Source organism: Rhinolophus hipposideros, assembly GCF_964194185.1.
Source record: "Rhinolophus hipposideros genome assembly, chromosome: 21".
NCBI classification, from domain to species: domain Eukaryota; kingdom Metazoa; phylum Chordata; class Mammalia; order Chiroptera; family Rhinolophidae; genus Rhinolophus; species Rhinolophus hipposideros.
Window position 1 is genome coordinate 41,753,843 of NC_138067.1, and position 26,301 is coordinate 41,780,143.

A 26,301-nucleotide genomic window follows, 5' to 3' on the forward strand; every position below is an offset into this window, starting at 1 on the left:
AGGAGGTGGGGGATGGGGAACTGGGGCCTGCCCTCCCCCCACCCCGGAGATGAAGAGGGCATGGAAAGTTACCCTAGTGCCCAAGCTACAGCCTCCCATCAGGTGGAAGGGCTGGGGTGGGAAAGTCAGTGCAAGGTACCTTGAAGGCTATTGCTTTCTAGGGATTTTCACATTTTGTTTGGGGGGTGGCTCTCTAGTGGAGCAGCAAGGGTCTCCCAGGCTTCAGGAGTGGGAATTGTCTCTGGCTTTTCTTCCCTCTTTTTTTTTAGAGAGAGAGAGAGATGAGGAGGCCAGATTCCCCTAAAGCCATGGAGAAGAGAAGGGTCTGGAAGACCTAGGAGGGGACAAATGGGGGAGAGGTTGGGCATGGGGTGCCCCTCCCCCAGAGATGCTGATGATGGAACCAGGGCACTGGGGGCCCTGCTTTGGGTTGGAGGTGATCTCCAAGGGGGAGGGGGAGATGAATGGGGGTAGAAGCGGGTCTCAGCTATCCTAAGTCCATAGGATGGTCAGGCCCTGAAATCTCAGCCTGCCAACAAGGTCTTTGAGCTGACCACAGGGCAAATGCTCAGGGAGCCACTCCCAGACCAACTCTCAGGACTGCCTGGTTTGCCAGACTCCATCAGAACATTCTAGCTCCTCGGAGCTCATAGAGCACCAAAGCATTTTGATCCATCAGATACCACCAAAGTGCTCCAGCTCACTGGAAACCACAAGCCAAACTAATCCATTAGACCACACAAAGCATTCTGGCCAAGGGACCCCACCATGGCTCACTGAACTCTACACTGGGCCATGCTGGCCTGACAGAGCCACGACACATTTGGCTCACCAGACTCAATGCAACAAAGCCACGCAGACACAAGCATGCACACAAAAGGCGGAGGTGGGAATGGGGGTCTTTAACAGTAGTTTTCACTAGCTCCATCTCCCACCCCTCCCTGCCAGGTGAGTTCACAGACTTGGCTTTTTGGATGGAGATGACCCTGACAATATTGGGTCTTTTTCCTTATAGTCTTTCAGATCAGATCCAAGTCCCACCCTTTATTCTCCTAGGAAGACCCCCAGGCCAAGACCCACCAAAGAGGTTTATGGGTGGAGAAGGAGGGTCAATAACTGGCCATGGCCCAATACAGGAAGTGCATGCTTCATCTCAACGACATCACAAGAAGTACCCTGGAGACACCATTAGGAGGTACACGCCCCCATGATATCACTGAAGTAACCTTCAAAGAAGGCTCACATTGAGACATCATAGGAAGTACCTGTCTCTCCTACCATCACAGGAAGTACCTCTGGGAAACTACTTCCTGTGATATCATAAGGAGTGCCGGAAGCACCCCAGAAAGTACTTAACTCAATGACATCACAACAGGGACCTTCATTCCCATTACTTTAGGAAAAGCCATAGGAGATGCCACAGGCAGTTGCTCCAGCTTTTCTCAAGAGTTTTGTTCATGAGACTGGCTCATTTCCGCCAGCATAGCACTCCCTCCCCCCACCCCCCCATACAATCAGACAACAGAAGAGTTAAAAGTCCCACCTAGAAGGGGTAACTCCACTGGGGGCAGAGTAGCTGAGAAAATCTGGGAACTCTGGGGTCCCTGCTCCAAATGCCCCATTTCAGCTCAGACGCCTCTGCTACCTCTACTCCCATTACTTCCCTCCATCTGGAACTGAAGCAGGAGAGGTGGGGTGTTGTATTGGGGAGGCCCCTCATTCTAGGTGACCCAGAGGCTCCCTCCCCTCCTCCCATATGGAAACAAAAACTTATAAAGGGGGGAAAAAATCCTTACCGGAAAAAAAAAAAAAGGAGGGAAAGAAAGAGAAAATAACGCTTTGTTTTCTATTAAAATCAACAAAATGCAATATATACAGATATCACACAGACCTGGGCCCTGGGAGAGGAGCGTCAGGCCCAGTCAAGCATAGGGAGGAAGGAAGGAGGGGTCAGTTCAGGGCTGGGGAGGGAGCTTCTGGGCCCCATCCCCAGCCATCACTCAATCCTGCCTATGACTACCAGAAGGGAGGGGGGTGCAGTCAGACCTACCCCAGCCCCAATCCCATGAGGAGCAGGACTACACCGAGCTGAGGTCAAGAGTTTGGGGGGGAGGAGGGGAGGAGGAAGAGGAGAAGGAGGGACAGGGAGAAGGATGGGAGCACACACACAGGCCTCATCCCACTTTCTGGGGGTTTGAGGCCCTCACCCCCTGCTCGTAGGTGACCCGCTGGCTGATGAGGTATTGAGCGGCTTGCGTGGCCGCGGGGCTGCCTGTGATGGTGACCCGCCGGTTCCGTGTGCCTGGCAGGAACTCGCCCTTCTTGGAGATCTGGATGCGGGCACCCGTCAGCTCCTGATACTCCACCAACGTCTTGCCCCCCTTGCCCAGGATGGCTCCCACCAGGTTCTCAGGCACCGCAATCTCCACCAGCTCCTTGGCACTCTCGGCTGCCAACTTCTCCGCGGTCAGGAAGCCCCCAGCCGCTCCTGCCGCGGCTGCAGCGGCCACAAGTGGGCCACCTCCTCCACCTGCCCCACCACCCGCCCCGGCCCCAAGGTAGCCGTTGGCGGCTGCGGCCAATGCAAAGGACCCCAGGGCTCCGGGTGGCGGGGGTGGAGGTGGGGCGGCCCCTCCGGCTGGCCCGGCCCCTGCCTCCCCCGCGTAGGATGCCAGGAGGTTGGCAGCGGCAGCGGCGGCGGGGTTGGCACCAGCGGCCACGGCGGCCAGGACCCCGGAGGCTGCCGCCGAGTTGAGGCCCAGGCCGAGGGAGTTGGTGTTGTAGCCGTAACTGGCCAGCGTGTTAAGCGCCGTGCTGATGGCCAGCAGGTCGGTGCCCGAGAAAGCAGGCAGGGCGGCAGGAAAGGCGCCCACACCCGCCAACCCCGCGGGGCCCAGCAGGCCGGAGGCGGCAGCGGCAGAAGCAGCGGCCGCCGCAGGCAACACATCAGCGGGGCTGGCGTACGGCGAGCCGGTGGGGTTGGAGTTGGCCACGGGGCCAGCCACGTTGGCGTAGCTGATGTTCAGGCAGCTGCTGCTCTGGGGGTCTTCCTGTACCTTCTGCACGATGGCGCTCACGGCCTTGTGCACCTGCTCGGGTTCGCCGCTGACTGTCACAACGCGCTCCTGCAGGTTGATGCCCTCTGGCTTCTGGGACAGCTGCACCCAGGCACCTGACTGTTCCATCACGGCTTTCACTGTTGCGCCCCCCTTCCCGATGATCAGGCCCGCCGTGCTGTTGGGGACGATCAGCTTGGCCTGTGGGGGGAGGGGAGGGCGAAAGGGAGGGTCGTTAGGGTGGTAATGGGAGCCTGAGCAGTAATACTGGGGTCAATCCCCACCTTTGCTCTCAAGTGTCCCAAATCACGCCCAGCTTGCCCTCTTGATATGCACCAGTATGGTCCTACTGGTTGTTAAAAGTACTGAAATACTTCCATATTGGTTGGTAGAAAATGATCTAGTACTCCAAGTCCCCTCAGTAGCCTCTCAGCCAACCTGTACCATGTCCCTGGGTCCCCTGGGACCGCCCTTCCACCTGGGATCTGAATGGCTGACGCACTGGGGGCCCTCCAGGACTCTGCTCCAAGCTTGCATTGGAGCCCGTGCCCTTCTCTATCAATGAAGGCTTCTGAGTTCCAGCCCCAGAAAAGGCACCACTAATCGCACTTTACAGATGAGCCACTTGAGGCCTAAGAGGTGAAGGGACTTGCCCCAATGTCACCCTGCCAGTGAAGGAGCTGAAATTCAGCCTCATGGATTCTTGCCCCATTGTGCTTCCCACCCTAGGACATGGTGAACGCGCTTAACCTTTTTCTTGTTGTTATGGGGCCAAACTGTTGCCCCCCTCCCCCAATTCATATATTGAAGTCCTAACCTTCTCAGAATATGATGGTATTGGAGATAGGATCTATAAAGAGGCAATTAAGGTAAAGTGAGGTTATTAGGGTAGGTCCTAATCCAATAGGACTGCTGTCCTTATAAGAAGAGATTAGGACACAGACCCCTGCAGAGGGAAGACCAGGAGAAGACACAGGAAGATGACCGTCTACAAGCCAAGGAGAGAGACCTCAGAAGAAACCAACCCTTCCAGACACCTTCATCTAGGACTTCTACCCTCTAGAATTGTAAGAAAGTGAATTTCTGTTGGTTAAGCCACCTACTTTGTGGTACTTTGTTATGGCAGCCCTAGCGATCTAATACAGTTGTCTTATCTGTAAAATGAAGATAACACAACCTTACATCTGAGAGGGCAGGGAGAAAATTGGTCACTTAAAATGGTCGACCCTCCTTCTCAGTGGCAGAGCAGCCCATCCTTTGCAGCCACAAAACTGATCAAAGTTAATTCCAGTGGGGATATTTCAAAATTAAATGTCTCCTTTTAAATCTCCAAGAGCACTTCCACACAGAAATTCCTCCTTCTCAATCCTTCCCACATCCCCCCAGACCTGTGTATTCCAGCCCCTAAGCTGTCACCTCCACATCTCCTCTCCACCCCCAAGCCAGACCCTGAGGGAGTTTGGGAAATGTGTGGGAGCGGTTTTGGTTGTCACAATGATTAGGGGCAGATGTGGGCGTTCAGGGAGCAGGGCCACGGATGTTTGCACCCCATCATGTTAGAGTCAGTTCCTCACAATGAAGAACCGTCCCAGGTCCTCTATGATTTTTGAATGTCCCCTTGGACATCCGTGTCGGTGAAAAGTCTGTTTATAAATCTGATACATATACCTGATACATATAAATACCACGTATTTTTTTTGCAGTTTTAAAATCTACTGGAATTTCCAGGAATGCTCTTCTCAGTCAGTCAAGGGAAGGTTGTTTTGTTCTGAACTTGTCCAAGAGTCTTTCATTACTTTGGAAAACCATGACATCAGCAGTAATGCCACTTTTATCCCTTAAGTCTCCAATAGTATACTCTGTATCACTGAGTTTGTCACTGTCTCACTCACTTAGGCTCTATTAGGTGTGGGCAGCTATTTCGTTATTTCTTCTACTGTGGCTAAGCATTTACATATTACAATTCATCTTCTTTTATAACAAGTCACCTTCCTTTCATTTCTCCTTTATTTACAAAACGTCTTACGGGATACAGAAAATGTACATCCGTACAATGGATTTGGCAATCGACTTAAATGGATGAAGTTCTGATCCATGCGAGAACATGGATGAACCTAGAAACCATGCTGTGTGAACAAAGCCAGGCGCCAAAGACCACATTTTGTATGATTCCATGTATATGAATGTTCAGAACAGGCAAACCTATAGAGACAGAAAGTAGCTTCGTGGTGGCTTAGTGCTTGGAGGGTGGTGAACTGCGGGTACTGAAGGGAGATAGCTAAGGGGATCCAGATTTCTTCTGGAGGAAATGAAATGTTCAAAAATTGACTATGGTGACAGATGCCCAACTCGGAATAGAATAAAACCATTGAATTGCGCTTTAAACGGGTGAATTCTACGTATGTGAATTGTATCTCAAAACTGTCAAAAATCTGACGGATCTAGAGATGTTTTATATCTCTATCTTATAAATAATTTCCGAGAGCACATGGGCCTGGGAAAATATTTCGAGGAGAAAGAGGACATTGACTGACAAGGCTGAGAGCCGCTCGCTGACCGACAGGCTCTGTTCCCTGTTGATTTCTGACTTCAACAAGTCCGTGCTGTTCCTCCAACGTGCCAAGTTCCCACCAGGCTCAGGGCCTTTGCACCTGCTGTTCCCTCACTTGGAACGCTCTATGCCAGACAAGAAGGCTCACCCCTCCCTTCATTCAGGTCTTTGCACAATTGCACCTTCTTCAGAGAGGCCTTCCCTGACCACCCAACTATCAAAGCCCATTTATGGGCCTGTTTTACGTCCTCAGCGTGGACACCTCCAGAATCATATCCAACTGCTAACCTCACAGCTCTAGTATGATGTTGAATGGACACGTCAAATTTAAGAAGTCCAAAATGGAAGCCATCTTTCTCCTCAAACATGTTTCTGCCATAGTCTTCCTCATTTCAGTACATGGAAATGCATCCTTCCACTTCTCAGGCCCAAGACTCAGGTGTCTTCTTTTCCCCTCACACTCAACATCCAATCAGCAATGCTGTTGGCTCTTCCTTCAGAAATACATCCTAGACTATTCTAGATCAAGAGAGACTAATCAGGGACAACAACCAAATACAATGAATGATGGTATTCAGTCGAACTGAACACCGACTGAATCTTGGATAGAAAAATACGTAATCTATAGATATAAAAGTTTGGGGCAATTTGAATATAGATTTTTGTTAAATAATAGTATGGAATTAGTATTAATTTTGGTAGGTATGATAATAGTAATATAATAACACAGGAGACTGGCCTTGGTCTTGGGAGATATATGCTGAAGTATTTAGGGGTGAAGAGTCACGAGGCCTACAACTTATTTTCAAATGGATCAGCAACAAACAAAAAGCAACGTGTGTGTGTAGATATAAAGCAAATGTTAACAATTAGTGAACCTACGTGCAGTGTGTAGGGGGTTCATTGTACTATTCTTTGAACATTTTCAAAATAAAAAGGAGAAAAAAAAATCCCGGGGGTGCCAAAAACATGTATACAAGTGGATACTTTGGTCAATATGGCTCAAGCAGTAGTTCGCCGTAATCAGAAGTGTCTGGACGCTGATGGTAACCACTTTGAGCACCTCTTGTAATTGCAGAAGTCAAACGTAACTTGTATTCGTTTTTTATTATCAATATAAACTGAGTATTACAATTGTAATACAGTTTTCCTTTCTTAAAATGTGTATACATTTTTTTAGCACCCTCTGTATATGCACTAATACTCCATTTTTCCTCGTCTCTGCTTGATTTTTCTTCATGGTGCTTTCACTCTCTGACATTCTATGCATTTTACTTATTTTCTGTTTCTGATAGATAGAATTTACTATCTTCTGTTTCTGTTGAGAGAATTTAAGATGCACAAGGGTAGAGATTTTGTCTGTCCTGTTTACTCCAGGATTCTCAGAGGGATGCCTGCTACACACTCAGCAAAGGGTAGGTGAATGAATGGGTGGATGAAAGAATGAAGGACGTATGCCCACAGGACCACGAAGGAATAGGACTGGGTGGAGGCAGCCAGATTTATTTTACCTGGTGGTGTGTATGGCGGGATGCTGTGCATTTGGGTAGCCAAACTCAGCCTGATCTGAGTTTTCTAGATTAACTGGACATTCTGACTTGTCAAATGTAAAGCATCCTAGTTTTTAAATGTTGGCCACCTCTCCAAAATGTCTAAGGAAAAAAGCAAGTGCCTTCATCTCTCTGTGCACACACATCCCTGAAAAGCTGCCTTGGACTCTAGAGATACCTGCTCAGGTTCAAATCCTGACTCCACCACTGAGGCTGAGCAAGAGATTTAATTTGAGTCAGTTTTCTCATCTGAAAATGGGGATATTCATACTTCCTCCAGAGGATTATTATGAGGCCCAATTGGAATTGTACATGAAATGAAGAGCTCAAAATTCAAGCACAGCCACCATTAACCAGAACTGAGTAGGAAGGCTCTTCAGGTGACTCGCAGAACTTACCATTGTCAGGTTATAACTGGCTACCTCCCCTCAATCATGTTTCTGCTTGGCCCCTGTGGGCGTGTCATCATCCATTCATTCAAACAAGCAACAATTTGCTGAGCACAGACTATGTGTCAATCACAGAGTGCCATGTGAGCGTGCAATTAATATGTGCTCACAGTAGGTACTCAAGAAATGGTTGTTGTCATTGTTACCTCATGGGCAGATCTGGATTTAAAGCCCACATCTGCTACGATCACTGGAAAATGTCTGGCAGTTTTTCGAAAAGTTAAACAAAGATTTATTCTGTGATCCAGCAATTCCACCTCTAGGTAAATACCCAAGAGAACTGAAAACATATGTCCACACATATGTTCTTTAGCAGCATTATTTATAATAGCTAAAAAGTAGAGACAACCCAAATTTCTATCAATTGATGACTAGGCAAAATGTGATATATCCATACAATGAAATATTATTTGGCCATAAAAAGGAATGAAGTTTTGATATATGCTATCATATGGATGAATCATGAAAACATTATGCTAAGGGAAAGAAGCCAGACACAAAAGTCCACATAAATATCATTCAATGTATATATAATATCCAGAATAGGCAAATCCATAGACAACAAAGATAATTAGTGGTGGGAAGGGGCCGGGAGGGGGACCAACGAGAATGGAGAGTGACTGTTAAGGGGTATGGGTCTTTTTTTGGGGGTGGTGAAAATGTTCTGGAATGAGACAGTGGTGATCAATGCACAACTCTGTGAATATACTAAAACCACTGAATTATATATACTTTAACATGGTGAACTTGACAGTATGTGAATTATATCTCAATATAGCTGTTATTTTAAAAAGTCATAAGAAAATAGAAGTCTAATAAGTCAAGGGAATAGAACAGAAGAATGTACAAAACCATATCTAGGAGCAAAGAGGTATTTAGCATGTGATACAGCATTTCAGAGCAATGGGGGAAGGATGGGACCTTGTCATCCGAGAAACTCTGACCGCCAAGAAATGGTAAAAGCAAGTGCCCTCACCTCTCTGTGCTTCAGTTTCCTCATCTCCAACATTGACATCTACACAGCTACTCCATACAGTTACGGGGAATATTCAATGACGAAAGTGACTGTCTAGGGCCTGGCACACAGGAAACCCTCAGAAAACAGTAGCTGCTTTCAGATTGTAGAACCACAGCACCTTCAAGGGATCTGCAGGGGCAGTTTCATAGAATCCTGGAGTCCCAGGATGTTACAACAGTAGAATCTTAGAATAATATATGCCTAGAATCTTGGAATCACAGAGCCAAGGAAGTGTAGGAGTTTTAGAGCCAGGAAGACCTCAGAGACCATCTGTCCCAGCGATTTGCAAGTCTGGAGATTTTTAAATAATAGTAACAACAGCAGCAGCAGCAGCAGCAACTAACGGTGCTTACCATGTGCTAGGCACTTTTCTAAACTTTCAGATAGTAACTTACTTAATCTTAGCCATAACCCTAACAAAGAAGGTACTATTATCATTGCATTTTATAGATTGGGAAACAAAGGCACAGCGAGTTTCAGTAACACACTCAAGGTCATACAGAGAGTGAGTAACAGAGCCAGGATTGGATCCTAGGCCAGAATCTACGTTCAGATTCCCAGGCCTTAGTCCCAGAAATTCTGCTTCAGGGCTGGGACCCTGGAATCTGCAATGTAAGCTACTAGATAATTCAGATACCAGTAAAAGTGGCAAACTAGTGGTCCTCAGGCCATAATCAGCCCAAAGCCACACAGTGTTTTAAAAATGGAGCTGACCTTTAAAAAAGAAATGGTTGATTTCAAATATTCTGGCTTTTTTTGAAAAAATTTGGAAGATATAGCAACACTAAGTCCACATTGAGTAGCGGCTGCCCCCCATAAGGGATGGCATTATATCTTTATGATGAGGCCCCAGTCCTCAATCCTTTATGTTCCCTTCATGAATCCTGGAGGCATTTCAATGTATAATCCCTGGCTTGGCCCAGCGTCCACACTGTAAAGAAGGGAAACTGAGGCTTATAGAAGGGAAGAAGACCTAAAGTAACACAGCAAGTCCAAGACAAAGAGGGAATAGACCGACCTATCTCCTGACTCAAAAATCCCGTGACAATAACAATAGCTAACATTTTTTGAGAACTTTCTATGCATTAGGCATACATGCTAAGTGCTTTTCAAACATCAATGGACACTAACTACCACCCTTACGCAGGTACCAGATGAATCTCATTTTACAGATGAGAAAATGAAGTATGGAGAAATCAAGTCACTGCTCAGGGTCACACAGGTTAAGAAGTATCAAAGTAAGATTCAACTCAACATCTGACTCCAGAGCCTGAGCCTTCAGCCATCATCTCCAAAATTCTTTGGAGCCCCCGAGTTTAATAAGGCGGAGGAAAAATCCTGGTTCTATAACCTTTCGACGCCACTGTCTCCGAGTTCCTGTGGATTAGGGGGTGGGGTGGGAGGCTCAGGCACAGATGGTGCTGACCTCATTTTCTCTGCAACATGTACCAACTCTTGATGAACTCTAGGCCCCGTGTGGCCCCGACCAACGGAGCCTCACTGTAAACTGTGGGTAAGCTGAGGCCTGCCGGTGGGAAAGGATTCGGAGGATGCCCGGCAGGGCGCGTGGAGCGGAGCCGCTTCAGCACCAAGGACAGCACCCGCGCTCCAAGCCCCAGGCCCGCAGTCTTTTTTGGGACGATCCTCTGAGCAGCATTCTTCCAGGGCTTTCGGCCCACCGTTTCCCCACGAGCTTGGGGAACTCAGTCCGTGGTCTCCTCCACCTCAGGGCAACAAGAATTCCCAAGAATTCCAGATTCCTTTCACAGAGGCTCGCTCTCTTGTCTTTGCTTCTAGGCAGACGTTAAGAAACCCTCACAAGTGGCCTGTCCTCCTGTCCCGGGCTTCTCGCCCCTTTGCGTCGTGCACGCGTGTAAATGAGAGCGAAGAAGGGGGAGAGAAAACGGGGAGTGTGCGCAGCCAGCCCCGCGTTCCCCTCCCCCTTAACCCCCTACCCTCAGGACCCACCTGCCCGGTGCGCGCACCGTGGTCATGGCAACTGGAGGCCCTGGAAGCTATTGGTCCGCTCCCTGCTACGCCCCTACGCCACCGCTTCCCTGTAACTGAGGCAACCGAGAGGCTAGGCCCTCCTCCTTCTATCCCTTCTAGAGAGGGCTGTGTAGGAAAGGGACCTGCCCCCTCTCTCGCTAACGATACATTTCTCCAAAATGCTGGCTACTCCCATACGGTAATTAATGGAGCGGGGGAGTACGAGAGGCCATTTCTAAACTCTTCTAGATGTGGAAAGGCTGTCGCTGAGGTCACTTACAGCGAGAACAGGAAGTGGGAGTCAGGTTGCTCTGAGGGACAATGGGATGAGGTAGAGGGGGAAGAGGACCTAGAGAGCCCCTGGAAAAAGGGACAAGTAGGGGTGTCTCGGACAAATACTCCTAACCTTCACTCTCTCTCTGAATCAGGGTGGTCTGGAGTTCCTACACTGACTAATAATAATAGTAATAATGACAATAATAACCACTACTACCACGTATTTGATTGATAAATGTTTTATCCACATTATCCCATCGAACGCCCATAGAAATCCAGTAATGGGAGAAGTGTCTTTTCCTGAACCTCACCAGCTTGCCAGAAACCCATTCTGTCCCCGCTGACCTGCTTGGCTCTGTCGGGGTTCATCGTGGTTTGGGGTTGAAGGATGTTGACCACCTCAGGTTTGGTCATCGCTTGTGGGATTTCTCGAACCTTCTCAGCAATAAAGCTGTGCACAGCATTCAAGGCCTCTGCTGTGCCCTGTACCAGGCATACGCGCTCTGTGGTTCCTGTTGAACAAGGAAGAGAGAGGGCACACTCATCAGACAGGAATGGGGACATTCCTGAGAGAGAGGCCCCATTTAATGTAAAGAGAACACTGAGGTCCAGAGAGGGGTCACATGGTCAGCCTGGGCAAGTTGGCATGGGCTCCCAGGCCATGGTGGGTAGCTGGGATCCCTATTTTATAATCTGTATTTCATCGCCCTCCCCTAATACAACCCCGGGGGATGAAGAATGATGCTTAAGTGCCTTGCGATGCCCACAGCAGCCCTGGGCAGGGGAGACAGGGCTCAGCTGCCTCTTCCCAGTTCTTGCTGGCTCCCGGTTGCTTTGGCAACCATTCACTTACTCCCCCTTCTAGAAGCCCAGAGCTCAGGCCTGCAACGGTTGCCACAGTAACTGGAACCCCCTTATCGGTCTGGCTGGCCGGGTCCTCAGCCCACCCCCAGGGGGATGAAGGACGAGGCCCCGTTGCCATGGCAACCCCTGAAAGCCTGCAGCGAAGGCCTCTGGGCTTTTGGAGAGGATGGGGAAGGGCTGGGGGATGGGGGAGACAGAAGAGAGGCCTGAGTGCTTGCTTGGACCCACCAGATGGAGGGCTGAGGGTTGGGGGAGGGCAGGGGTATGGACATGGCGTGAGTAGCGTGGGTCAAAGGCAACTCATGGAAGAGTGAGGACTGAGAGACTGGGTGTCTTTGCTGGAGATTCTCCAGATGTTGGCTGCGGTTCTGACCTGGGCATCCTTACTATGTGTGTGTATGTGTTGGGGGGGCAGCGGGGAGAAGAGACGCTAACTCTGGGTGGTGATGGCATACATGCGTGTGGGAGACTTTGGGTGACACTGTGAGTATACCTGTGAGGCTGTTTGGTTGAGTGGGGTGTGTGCATGAGTGTGTATACTTGGGCAGGACTGGCCAAATGATCTTTATCTGGGTGTATAAAAGAAAGAGCGGGAGAGACGGATACAAACAGATTGTATGACACAGTGATTCCAGGAAAGCTATTTGTGTGTGTGCTCGTGTGTGAGAAAGACTGGGTGTTGCTGTGATGCTCAAGGTTCTGTATACTATTTGTGAGACTGAGCTGAGACTATTTGTGAGACTGAGCTGAGAGTTTAAGAGAAAGAAACAAAGAATCTCACAGAGTGACACTGAGGCTATACGATGAATGCACACCACTTTAAGATTGTATGACTGCGTGTGTGTGCGCATGTGTGTGCACAGCTGTGTAAAGGAGATGACTAGACACCTGTAAGTGTTCAGAAGACTATTTGGATGACAGGTGTGTGGTATGCGTGATCATGGTGAGTGTGTGTACAGGCACAGACAAGACTATGGCGTGTGTGAACGTGAGAAAGAAAGAGAACAGGCAGACCCAGGTGTCAGGATGGAGGACTGTTTGGAGGACTGATGTGCATGTGTGTCTGCGTGTATGTATTACAGCCAGACAAAGACTCCACTACGACCGGGGTGTGTGTGTGTCAGTGCCTGGGTGAGCTGGCCATGTTTCGTGTGTAGAGCGTGTGTGTGTCTCTCCCTGAGTGGGACTCTGTCTGTAGGACCAGTTAGGTGTCTGGTTCTGTGCGTGCCAGGCTCTGTGTGCCTGCATGTCTGGGACACGTGGGGTGAGTGTCCAGTGGCCTGTGGGCACTCGAGTGCAGTATGCTGGTGTTACTACTCTGACCCCTCGTTTGCTACCACTCAGCCTGGCATGCCATGCTCACCATGTGTCTGGGTGTCACTGTCTGGGGTCGCTTGTCTAGTTGATATCCTTCATCTCCTTTGGGCCGCTGTTCCTCACTCTTACTCCCCCCCACCCCAGAACAATGGCTTGGTCTGAGCCAAGGGTGAGTCAGCGTGCAGGCTGCCTCCGTCTGGGTGTAAATAGGAAAGGGTGTGGGTCAGGGTGGGAACTGGGGCGGGGGTAGGGGGTAGCCCCAGGGAGAGCCTGGATGAAGTGGCCAGCCTCTCCATCTCTGCAAGGCTTCCTTCCAGCTCAGGGAGTCTGTGATCTCCTACTCCCTTGTAGTTCATAACTCGGGTCCACAGGGATTTTGCGGGGCTCAGTGAAACTCTGAAAGAATACCCAATAATAACAGCTGGTGCTTACATAATACCAAACACCACACACCGTTCTAAGCACTTTACGTATATTTGTTCACTTTAATATACAAGGCAGGTAATATTGTTATTACTAACTTACTGCTGAGGACACTGAGACAGAGAAGGTTTGGGGTTTGTCCAAGTTCATTCAGCCAGTAGTGAAAGATCAGGGTTTTGAACCCAGATGTCTCGCTTCCGTCTGAACTTTTAACCACTGAGCAACCCTGTGTTAAATTTGGGGCACATGGGGTATGTGACTGTGTGTTGGTCTAGAAAGGGAGGCATAAAATGACTGCAGTTTTGCTTTTGTATTTTTGGTCATAAAAAAATATGTATGAATTTATTAAGTAGTCACTTAAGATTTTTGCACTTAGGTACATATATGTTATAAATCAACAAAATATTTTTTAAAAGTGTGGGTGTCTGTGTTTTCCTTCTGGGATGGCGTCCTGAGCTTCAGGCAGCTATTCAAAATCAGAAGGAGTTGAGAATGACAAGGGTGTCTGGGTGAGGGTACAGGTACCTGCCTCTTTCTGGGTCTCAGTTTCTCCATGTATGACCCAGAAGGATCGAATCTGGGGCTTGGAATCTGGAATCTGGAATCTTGAAACCTTGGGGTTTCCTGTATGAAGGAGGGGACCCCCTTTGTGTTCTGCTCCTCCCTTGGGGTTAAGAGCTAGGTAGTTTTTTGTTTCGTGTAGTAGACACACAAGTGCAGTGTGTGTGTTACCCGTCTGTGTGTGTGTGTGTGTGAACCTACTAGGCTCAGAGGACCCTTCCCATTTCTCCATTGTCATTTCTCACCTGTTCTCTATGTTCCAGCCACACTGAATAAACTATCCCCCCTCCACCCTTTGAACATACTATTTCATCTTCCGGGAGCACCCCTCACCGCCCTTTACCTAGCTCACTCTTACTTACTCTGGGCTCAACCTCCCAAGGCTGAATGGCATACCCATCTGGGCTCCCACCATCCTCTGGGCTTCCCCGTCCTAGCCCTGACCACTCTGGGTTGTCAATTGTGTTTGGTCTATGTTCCCTACTGAGATGTGAGATTCGAGAAGACAAGCCTGGGGTGTCTCAGTCACTGCTGTGTCCCCATCTCTATCCAGCACAGAGCTGGCATAGAGGAGGTGCTCAGAGAATGTGAATGAAAGAGAATGTGAATGAATGAATGAAAGGGTGTCAGCCAGGAGCAGAGGGAAATGCGCTATTTATCTTAAGCAGTAGCATCTTATTTCTTGTGTTCCTGTGGGTCCAGGGAAATCCTAGGGACAGACTAGGATCTAGGGGGCTGTGTCCTGCGTCTGAGTCAGGAGATAGCACATGCCATATGATCTGGAGCAGGGAAGGGGGCTGGCTGCATGTCCAAGGGCTTGGGAGAGATGCTGGCTTATGTTGTTTGTTTGAATTGTGTTTGTCCTAGGAGAGTTAATGACTGTCCCATCCTCTGGGGTTCTCAGCTGCTTGGCCTGTGGGGTGTGCCTGAGTTGGGAGGGGATGATGTATCTCATGCCACAGAATGTGATCCAGGGGCAAGGAACCAAGTGTCCTCAGATGAATGTCCCAAGAAGAGGTCTTATCCGTACCTTGTGGGCTGGAGGGTATGGGGAAATTGGGCCAGGGTAGAAGAGAAAAGGGGGGTTTGCCTGGTTCCCTGGACTGTTCTCTAAACCTCTTGCCAAAGCTGCTTAGTGAGATGGGAGGTGGGCGGGGTGAAGGGAGGAGAGGGGAAGAGAGAGAGAGAATATGAATATGAATATATGAATGTGTTCTGACCCTGGGCTCCAGCAGCTCTGGTGTTTGACCTAAAAAAATCCAAGGGGATTAAGGATGAACTAGAACTAGAGCCAGGCCAAAGATGCAATTCAGGGGGCCTTCCCTGGATTCCTAGATGTCGAAGCTCAGGCACTGGTCTTAGGAGGGAAGATATGGAGGGGTGAGATATTGAGGAGGATTAGAGAGAGTGGAGGGGCCTTGAAAAATGTATGGTTGGGGGGAGGGAGACAGAACTGGAGGAGAGGCAGATAAAAAGGCTGCATTTGAAGAGAGACTAAAACAAGAGGGAGCTGAGGCTTAGGAGAAGGAGAAAAACATAAAGATAGAAATGGGGGAGCAGAGGCAGAAAGAAATGAAGGGTAACCCCAGCAGAGAATGACCACACTGAGGGGTGCTATTGAATATTGCTTGAAGGGTGATTGAATAGAAAGGGAGAATTGAAGAACAACAGAAGAAAATGAGAGAATATGAAAGGTGGAAGGAAATGAAAATATGGGGAACAAGTGGGAAGACAGAAAGGGAGGAAAAGAGGAGAGGCAAAAGCAGAGACAGACAGACCCAATGGAGACTAAGAGAACAAGAGGTGGGGGATATCCACACAGAACCAGAGAGATGGGAGTGAAGAGAAGGGCAGGAGGAGACAGAGAGGGGCCTATAGGAGTAAAGACTAAGGGAACAAGAGGTGGGCAAGTCAGAGATGGAATAAGAAAGAGGCACGTAAAGATGACCCAGACAGAGAAAAACAGTGAGATTCAGATTGGGCAAGAGAGGGTGACAGAGAAATCCAAAGGGAAATAGTGGGGGGAAAGGAGTCGGTGTGCTGCCCCCACCAAGCCCAGAGAGACACTGTAACACCTGCCTCCTGTCCAACCCCCAACCAGCTCCTCCAACTGACCCAAAGGGGCAGGTGTGTGGGAAGGGGCACATCTGCCAGCACATCATGCAAATGAGTTAATGAATATGCAGCAAGCCCATTGTCTTGCCCTGCCCCCACCTCCATCTGCTGGGGCCTGGCGTTGGGGGGTGTGGGTGTGGGTGGTGGGGCAGCTCTGTCCCCTCAGGAGGAGGGGAGGTCCCCCACCACTCTCACTGTCCCTGGGGCAGCCCCTCCCCCTCATCCAGGGCCCAGGTGGGCAGGACAGGAGGCCTGGGGCAGAGCCCTGGGCAGAGGGGCTTACCCGGATAGAAGTCTTTGGACTTGGAGAGCTTGATGGTGGCTCCTGTCTCCTTCTGGAGCTGCACGATGGTCTGCCCGCCCTTGCCAATGATGGAGCCTGCTGCGTAGCTGGGGATCAGCACCTTCAGGAAGTATTCACCTTCCTCTGCAGGGGCACACGGTGGGAGGGGGGAGGGGTAAGGGGGGAGGAGTCTTCACCTTTAGAGGATACCCTGAGGGTGGCACCAGCATGGGGTGGGTAGGAAACCACTGGGGTCACAGTGACATACAGGAGGAATGATCATGAGAATAGCAATAAGGAAAATAATGATGTTCGTTTCTTCATTCATTCATTCATTCATTCATTCACATTCCACAAATAGTTCCCAAGCACCTGCTCCATGCTGGGCACTGTTCTAGTGAAACAGTCATGAAAAAAGCAGACAAAGCTCCCTGATTTTGAGGGCAAAATAAGGCCGAAAGAGTTTTAGCAATCCAGTCAAGAGCTTACACAGCCACATTCTTTTAGAGAGGGGAGACAGACAGTATGGTTTGTGTCAGATGGTGGTAAGTACTAGGAAAACAAAACAAGGCAGGAAAGGGCATGGGGAGTGGAGGGGCTGCACTGTCAGATCCGGTGGCCGGGAAAGCCCTCCCAGGGAATGCAATGCGGCCTTCTTTGTTTATCAAACACTCTACAGCACCTAATGTGCTCTAGACTCTTCCAAGTATTTACAAATATGAGTTCATTTAATTGTCACACTGATACGATGGGAGAGGTACTAAAAAAAAAAAAAAACATTCTACAGATGGGAAACAAAGGTGAAGAAATTGCCCCAGTTCTCATAGTTAGTAGGTGGCTGAGATTTGAACCCAACCTGGCTTCAGAGTCCAGGCTGTGGAGGAGGGAACAGAACCATGTGGCTACATGGAGAAAGAGCAAGTGTAAAGGCCCTGGGGTGAGACTGTGCCTGGGTTGTTTGAGGGAGAGTGAGGTAACCGGTGTGGCTGGGGCTGAGTGAGAGAGCAGGCGAGGAGAGGAGACAAGGACTCAGAAAGATGGTGGTAATGGGGGGTGCTGAGGTTTGTGGGACATGGTGAGGTTTTGGGTTTTCCCTCCAAGGGAGATGGGAGCCACAGAGGGCTCTGAGCAGAGGAGGGATGTAATCTGACTTAGGTTGCAAGAAGATCCCTATCCCTGATACCCAGGAGGGGCATAGACTAGGAGAAGCAAGGGTGGAAGAGCTGGGAGCCCAGTGAGGCAGTGACTGCAATGGTACAGGCAGGAGGTGATGGCAGTCTGACTGGTGGAAGCAGCGAAGGGTGAGGGGAGAGGAGGGCTGGATTCCGGAGATGTTTTCAACGCTCACTATGGACCCAGCACTTTGCTGAGTGTTTTGCAAGCTTGATTTCATCCACTCCTCACAACTTACCGTGAGGTGAGTAGAACGAGATCCCTTTTTACAAAAGAGGAAACTGAGGCACAGAAGGGCTCAGAGAAGGGGAGGCACCAGCCCAAGATCACCAGCCTAAGGGCACGAAGACATTGCTGGGTTGAGATTTGAATGCAATTCTGCTTTATTCTTGGCCCTCCCTTGCTTAACACGCTCTGCTGCTAGGGGCCAAATACCAACGTGCTCAGGACAGTGTCAAAGACCTACGGTTGTAGAGCTGGTGCCGAGGGTGTTGGTGGGGCTTTGGCCATTCTTTGTTATGGACCCATTTTCTTGGTCATGTATGTGTAAAGCACTTAGTTAATGCAGTCTTAAGGCAGGTGTCTAGCCTCTCCTACCTTCTAACCAAACTGTTGTCCCCTAGTCCTTCCAGGGTAAAAAATCTGGAGCCTTCTCAGTATAAATCCCTTGGTGATTTGTCCCTGCCCACCTTTCCAGCTTCACGTCCTCATCTTCCTCTAAGGACACTAGACACACTTTCCTTTTTGTTCCTTAAACGTTTCCTCCTCTGTCCCACCTCAGGGCCTTTGCACGTTCTGTGCCTGGAACTGCTCTCCCCCACTGAATTCCTCTTGTTCTTCAGAACCTCATCCAAATATCTCTCCTTGGAGGCTTTCCTTAAACTATGAGGAGGGGATGGATCTCCCTGTTTCATGTCTTCAGAGCAATGTATTACAAAAATCAAGTCCATTGTGGGTTGTGTCAATAGAGTTCACCCTGTGCCCCAGGGTACTGCCCAGCATGCAATAAACACTGGGGGGATGGAGGGAGGAGGAGAGGAGCGAGGTCATTCGGCTTCCAAAGATTATGGTCTTAAACCATCCCCCAGTGTTTTTTAACTTTTTCTTTTAAGCAAAGAAAACCTATTTTCAATGTGCTCCCAGGAAATTTCAATATACAGAGCAGATCAAAGAGAAACTGAGCTGGTAAAATTGGAGGCAGGGCAGGGGGCTGGAAGCCCTGTCCATCACCACCTGGTCCCTTAAGATTGACGGTTCTGGGTTCCCTGCTGTGTTAAGATGGGGGTTTGGGGGTGAGGGGTTGGATGTGGCTGTGCCAGCATGGGGAGGGGGTCCAGAATTAAGGGGTTTCCCTGAGCCCAAGGCAATCCTCTTAAACTTGCCTAATCAGACCATTAAGCTTATTAGGTAATTAGCTCCCCAGGGTACCTTCCCATCAATCATTCTGACCACCCTGAGTTCACTTTCTTCCCTGGGCTCACAGAAGTGGCCCCTTGCCTACCTCTCCCCTAAACCTGTCATGGAGATGGGGCTAGTTCTCCATCTCTGAAAGGTTCAGGAAGATGGGGGAGCTGTTCTCACTAGGACTGTCCTCTTTCCTTCTTGGAGTCCATCCCCCATCTTCTCTCCAGCTACAGCCTCTGCCCCAGCTTCTCTCTTGAAGACAGAAGGTATTCATCTGCTCTGAAGAAAATTGGGGAGGTCCCTACACCCCATTTCCTGTGCCCTTTCTCTCTCACACTTTCCAGGTTTTGTCAGAATTTCCATAGGAAACAGCAGAAACAGCCCTAGACTGAGTGTGAATTTTGTCACTGACAGGCTGTGTGGCCTTTGGCAAGTCACCTCACCTCACTGGGTCTCAGTTTTCTCATCTGTAAAATGGGGACATGATAGTGTTACCTCAGAGTTATTGTCATTAATTAAATGATAAACTGTAACATACTTAGGATGGTCTTGGGCACATAGAACACTTGAGAATCATTAAATATTGTTGCTATTATTATTATTCTTACCTACTACATGAACACAAGTTTTTATCACAGTGTCTGACACATGGTAAGTGCTCTGTAAATGTGGAAACGAGCCTCTAAGATTTGGGGTTTTATTGGGAAACAGGAGAAGGACAGCAGACCCCATTTCCTCCATCACCTCCCCCGCCTAGGGGCTGCCCCAGGCTTTCCCCTGCTTCTTGGAGGAGGAATGTTCTCTCACTGGTAGAAGTGAGACCCTGCTCCCGTTCTCCTCCCTCAGTATCTCTCTACCGCCCTTCTTCCTCATGCCACCTTCTTGAATTTTGCCCTGTTTGTGTCCCACTGTACTATTATTTCCTTGCTTCTCTCCCTCTTCCTTCTCTTCCTCTAACAAATCCTTCTGGGGCACCCACTATGTGCCAGGCCTTGTTTTAGGGAACAAGACACTCCATTTCCTTTATGTCCACTCACTTTTCAAATGTCAATGTATCGATTTAAAGAGGACATTAAAAATCATTACTAATAATCAGAGTTTGGAGGGCTGGTTATTCTTTCCCCCTCAAAGCACATTAATGTAAACATACAATGGTTAAAAAAAAAAAGTGTGTCCATGGATCCCCTGAAACCACCTGTGGGTGCTCAGTGGTTCCTGTATCAGACTAGTAGAAATTTGGAGCCCGCTCCTCAGGCCAGTCTCCTAGGGAGAGTGACCAGCCTAGACCTTCTGCTTACAGAAGCTCAGAACTCTAGGCCCTGGGAGTTCCCATTGTTCCACCAGTCCGGTCCTCTTCAGAATCTGCATGTCCTTCCTCCTTGAGGGCATGTCCCACTGTGTGAGTCCCAATGCCCCTGGGAAGAAGCCAGGCCTCTATTTCCCAGCCTGCCTTGCACCAAGGGAAGACACGTGACCTCAGCTGAACCCAGACCTCACACTTCCCGCCCTCTTTGAACAACCAAGACTCTGCCTGTGAAAAAGTTCTTCCTTCTACTGAAGCAGAATCTAGATGCCAGAACTTCCCACCCACCCACGCTCACTCCTCTTAGCTCTTCCCTTAGAGTCCGGGCAGCTCCCTTTACCATGACAGGGACTAAAGAATTAAAGATGCCAGCTTCAGCTCTCCTGATTAACCTGTGTCCCTTTGGCTGCAATTCCAAACGTTTCTACTCGGGAAGGGGCTGTCTTTCCTCTTCTGGTCATGATGAGTCTCCGGTCTCCCCCTCCGTTTTTTGTCCACCCTCAGGATGTTTCTGGAGGCTTCCAAAAAGCAATGAGTACTCCCCCACACTCTCCCTAAAGAATATCTACCTACCCAAAAGATCTGGGGGGCTGTGTTAAGAGTGGCACTTTTTGCTATCAGAGAGTTGACCCTGAAAGGTGTCTGTGATCTGGGAAGGGGGGGTCATTAATGACAAAGGCATAGCTGAAGGGGTGTATGTTATAGAGGTGTTGTGTTCAGTACAGTTGTTTTCTGGGGGATGAAAGCTGGGGTGCTGTACTCATGGTAGGTGCTCTTGTATGGGGGTTGGGGTGGAAGCGTTATGTGTCCTACGGAGGTCTGAGGAGTCTGGGGTGGGATGTGGGACTGGTACCAGGGAGGAGGGTGGGACGGCAGACGTGTGGTATCTTTCTGTGAATGATGGTGTTGCCCGTTCATGTGAAAAATGTAATACCACTGGCGCGTGCCTCTGACGGGATGAGATGGGGAAAGGTGCGATGCTGTCCTTGCGTTGTGAGGAGTGAGAGAAAGGTGGGTGGGATATGATCTTCTTGCAGTGATTCACCATTGGCTGGTGAAACAAGACTATGACATTCTCAGTGGCAATAGTAATAATGATGATGATGATGACAATAATAGCAGGTTATTGAGTGCTTACCATCTGCCAGGTCTTATGCTATGAGCTTCACATATGCAATCTCATTTAACCCACACAACAGCCCGAGAGGCAGAGGTAGATCTTATAGTCCCCATTTTTCAGATGAGGAGACTGAGGCTCAGAGCAGTAAAATAACTTGCCCGAGGGACCCCACACCAAGCACTTGACAGGGATGAGATGAACCCTGGAAGATCTCATTCTAGGGCTCTTAATCCCGGTAACACTGTCTTTGTGTTAAAGAGTGAGGGCTCTTGGGAATAAGACCTGGCTTGTGTAAGCTACGTCTGGGGTGTGAGGTGTGTGTGTGTGTGTGTGTGTGTGTGTGTGTGTGTGTGTGTAGAGAGTTGCTGTTTCTGTATGTATGGGGTGACAGAGGTGGGAACAATCAGAAGTACAAGGCCCATTCTAGTGGCACCTGCAGAATTATCATCTGTACTCAAGGGGACTCTCTTGGTTACTGTCTCACCAGACTGGGGTCATTTATTTCTCCGGTAAGTTCCTGACTAGAGTTTCCATCCAACTCTTCTCCCAAGTCCCCCTGTCCTTAGTGCTTCCTCTCCTTCTCAATGGCGTCTGCCTGCCAGTCACAGTGCTCAGAAGCCAGTTTTAACAGCCACCATCTCCTCTATCAGCCCCAGGAAGGGGCGGGAGTGGCAGGCTGGTGCCATGGGCAAGAGCTCAAGCTGCTCAGTCTGCCACAACTTGCTGTGACACCCCAGCCAAGTCCCTCACCCCTCTGAGCCTGCTTCCTCACTGTAGTGTCTACCCCGCAGTGGAGCCAGCCTCCTGAGTTCAAATCATGGCTCTGCCTTTTATTAGCTGACTGACCTGGGGCAAGTTACCTAACCTCTCTGTGCCTCAGTTTGCCATCTGTAAGATGGATAACATAACAGAATTGTAAGGATTCTTCCCTTGTTACACACACCCCCCCTCTGATGTCACTGTTGAACACCTCCATGTGTCACACCCAGCCACAGCCTCTCTGGAGTCACACCCACACCCTTTTCTTGTCACATACAGTCACCATGCCAAGTGTTTTCAATAATACTTCTTGGCACGCTATAGACCATAAACATTAGCCATTATTATAATTTATTGTTATTATTATTATTACCATATCATAGAACGTTGGAAGAATTAAATGAAATACTGCATGTAAGACATCAAGCAATTATAATGGTAGCTATAATTGTTATTATCATTGTGGTTATTGTTATTTCCCCATTTTGCAGATGGTAACACTGAGGCTCAGAAAAGGGGTGAAGTTGACCCAGCATCCCACAGTCATGAAAGTATTATCAGAAGGAGCCCTCATTTTTGAGATGTTAAGTCCCAAACCCCTGCCCAGCCCTGCCCCTGAGTGTTTCTGTAAATGGAGTACTGTCCCTTTGTATCTTTGGGCCTCAGTTTATCCATGGGTCAACAGGAGGGGAGGTGGCAGAGGTTGGAGGAGAGGGTCCCTAAGGCCTCATCTTAATATCCCCCCCTATTGAGGGCGGCAAGAGGCACAGTGGTTAAGCACATGAGCTCTAGAATCAGGCACCCACGGTTGAATAGGTAGATCCCAGCTCCACCACACATGATCTGTGTGACTTTGGGCAAGTAGCTTCATTTTCCTGAGCCTCAGTTTTCTTCATCTGAAAAAGCAGCTCAAATCATCTCCCAGGAGGGATGTATTAGGAAATTAACCCATATCTCAGAGCTTGACTCGGTGTAGGTGCTAAGTACTTGGACCTGACTGTTCTTGGCCCCATCACTTTTGTTAGGCTGTGATCGGATTGATCTGATTTTCAGTATCTCAGCCCCTTTCAGGGAAGGATGGGACCACCCCAGCGGGGGAGGGGCTGGACTGCCAGGCTGGGCTCAGGGACCACCTGGGTCCCAGACCCTCTCCAGGACTGGGAATAGCAATGGAGCAGGAAGGAGGAAAGGAAGTCGATGGGGCCATATTCATGTGTGTGCTGGGGGTGGAGGAGCAGGAAGAAGGACAGGAAACTCACTCCCAACACCTCCCCCAACTTCCCTTTCCTCCAATTTCTGCTGGACACCTTCAGAGGCAGCCAGGGGGGTCCCCAATTCCTGTCCCACCTGGATAAGGGTGAGGGGGCGCTGGGATTTGTGTTCATCTGAAGGGAGGAGTTGGGAGGTCCCCACCCCAGCCAGTACAGTGCCCGGCAGTGCGGGAAGGGTGCACTCTGCCTGAGGCCATCCTGCTCCCATCCGGAGGAAAAGGCCTGAGGAAGCGGAGATTTTGGCCAAGGTGACCGCAGGGAGGGGCTCGTCTGCTCTGGGGTCTCCCTCCTTCCAGGAGCTAATGGGCTGGGCTCTGAGGACCCTGACAAAACCTACCTCCTCTCTGAGTCCCCACTGCTGAGACATACACCTAGCGTTCCCAGCTTGTCTTTCATTCTCTGTTACACATCCCTCCTCAGGTCACACACACAGTGAGGGTCTCTCTAGTCTTACACATACACACCTTCTGTGGTGTCAAACATTCAGCCACTACACACACACACACACACACACACACACACACACACACTCTCCCTTGTCATACACACACAGAATCATCCCCACCGTGCTGGTGTCACACAGTCAACCATTTCAGACACTGCTCCCCTTGTTACACATGTACACACACTTGGGTATCATAAACACACCCTTTCCCTTTTCATACCCTTTGGGTGTCATATGCACATGTTCCCTGTTCGCTGTCACACACCCTCGTGCATTTCACCCACAGAACCCCAGCCTCTCCCTCATCATACACCCACCTTCCCTTGTTACACACACACCCCCTCTGATGTCACTGTTGCACACCTCCATGTGTCACACCCAGCCACAGCCTCTCTGGAGTCACACCCACACCCTTTCCTTGTCACATACCCTCACCAGCTTCTCCTGGTCCCACCCAATCCCAGATATGCCTGTGTCACACACACTAAACCGCTTTCCCCTGATCCACACAGCCAGCCTCTCACGGCTCATACCCAGAGCCGGCCCATTCAGGGTCCCCCACACACCCTCTTACTCATGTGTCACACTCAGCCACAGCTCTTTTTGGGGTGACATGCACACACTTTCCCTTGTTACACATACCCCTTCAAGGGTCTCCAACATGGAGCTCAGCCCCTTTCATGTCACCCTGTTACACACACACTCTCTTTCCTGTCATATCCATAATCCCTAATGTCACACATCCAGGCCTTACAGGGCCCACATGCACACACGAACACACACACACACACACACACACACACACACACACACACACCTGTCCCAGCCATACATTCTCCTACCTAGCTTTACAACCCACCCTTTTCTCCATCTCACCCAACACACCCACCCAGCTTGTCCCCACGCACAACCCTGCCCATGGCCCACACATGCTTCCCTCCGGGACAACCCTGGCTCAGGACATCCCTAGGGAGAGAGGCTGGAAAGCTCCGGGGCCACAGGCCTCCTCTACACCTTCCCTTCTCCCCCTCCCCCCCTCCCGCCAGGACACGCCAGCCAAGGAACACCCCTGCCCCGAAAGGGTCACATCACACACCCCTCAAGGACACGGACACCAGCTAAGAGGGACCCACGCCCCCCTTCTTTACGGGGGGGGCCTCCCCAAGGACACTTACCACCCCCTCCCCCCAACCCTTCTCACGGCAGACAAAGCTCCCAGCCCCGGGCCGCGGCCAGAAGGGGAGGGGGCCCGGACCCTCCCCAACTCTCCTCCCGGTTCCCAGGTCTAGGGAGGGGCGCCCTTCCCCTCCCTAGAGCCCTTGCACCTGCCAGTAGGGGGGAGAGGAGGATGGAGAAAGGCGAGGCCCCTGCCCGCTCCGCCACTCCGAGCGCAGCCCTCTCTCACCTCCCGTGTTGCTGCGCTTGGTGCAGACCACCTCGGGGGGCGTTTCGAGGGGCCTCTTGCGGGAATCCGGGGCCTCGGGCTCCATGGGGGGGGCCTGGGGCGGCGGCTGCTGCTGCTGCGGCGGCTGCGGCGGCGGCGGCGGCGGCTGCTGTGGCGGCGGCGACGGCTGCTGGGGAGGCTGGGGTTGCGGCGGCGGCGGCGGCGGGGGCGGCGGCGGCTGCGGGGCCGCGGAGGCCGTGAAGAGGCCGTGCACCGCGCCGGCGGCCATCATCCTCATGGTCGGGGGGGGGCGGGGGCCGGGGGAGAGGGAGGAGGAGGGAAGGGGATGTGGGAGGGGGAGGGGGCGGCGGCGGAGGGATGGGGGAGGGGGAGCCCCGGCGAGGGAAGGAGGGAGGGAGCTGCTTCTGGGGGGCTGACAGAGGTTGGAGAACGGATGTGAGCAGGATGGGAGGACCAAGGGGTTCGCGGATGGGGCCCCGAGAGAACTGAGGGGTGGGGTCTCTCTCAAGATCAGGGAGCCGGGGACTGGCCGCGCCACTGGGGAGACGGGACTCCCTTCTTTGCTACCAGGGGCAGAGGGCCGAGCCCCCCAGACCCTGCTCGGGGCGGGGGGCCGGAGGAGCGGGGCCGGAGGTGGGAGGCGGAGGCGGCCGCTAGTGGGGACGCGGGGGGCGGTAGGCGCGGGCGGCAGCGGCGACAGGACTGACGGTGGCTGCTGGCCGGAGCATCTTCCCGGAGGCTCCCACAGCGGCCTGGCCCCGCCCACCAGCGCAAGGGCACGCCCATGCCGGTCAGGGCCACGCCCCTCGGGTCCTCCATTGGTCTGCCCTCGAAGCCTAGATCACGCCCCTATGGGTTAACCACGCCCCTTCCCGCAGCTGCAAGAGGGACCAGACTCCCCTAAGGCTGCAGTAGGGACCTTGGGCTCATCCACACCTTCCCCATCCCTCACCTATAATGAACGTTTAC

At 50.7% G+C, this 26,301-nt stretch overlaps 1 protein-coding gene across 1 annotated transcript; it reads right to left on the reverse strand.

The window, feature by feature from the left end:
- Positions 1-1,832: 1,832 nt before the first annotated feature.
- On the reverse strand, positions 1,833-26,097 carry NOVA2 (NOVA alternative splicing regulator 2). The gene is made up of 4 exons (XM_081032222.1): positions 25,333-26,097; positions 16,453-16,596; positions 11,235-11,401; positions 1,833-3,257 (listed from the first exon to the last, which is right to left on the reverse strand). Exons 1-4 carry the CDS (start codon positions 25,607-25,609, stop codon positions 2,175-2,177), a joined length of 1,671 nt encoding a protein of 556 aa, XP_080888348.1. The 5' UTR covers positions 25,610-26,097; the 3' UTR covers positions 1,833-2,174.
- Positions 26,098-26,301: the final 204 nt, after the last annotated feature.

Excerpts from the sequence above, each read along its gene's own strand:
- NOVA2 (XM_081032222.1), bottom strand. The coding sequence starts at position 25,609 with ATGAGGATGATGGCCGCCGGCGCGGTGCACGGCCTCTTCACGGCCTCC. Across the intron at positions 11,402-16,452 it reads GTCCAAAGACTTCTATCCGG|GAACCACAGAGCGCGTATGC; the intron begins GTAAGCCCCTCT and ends CTTGTTCAACAG. Across the intron at positions 3,258-11,234 it reads ACCCCGACAGAGCCAAGCAG|GCCAAGCTGATCGTCCCCAA; the intron begins GTCAGCGGGGAC and ends CTCCCCCCACAG.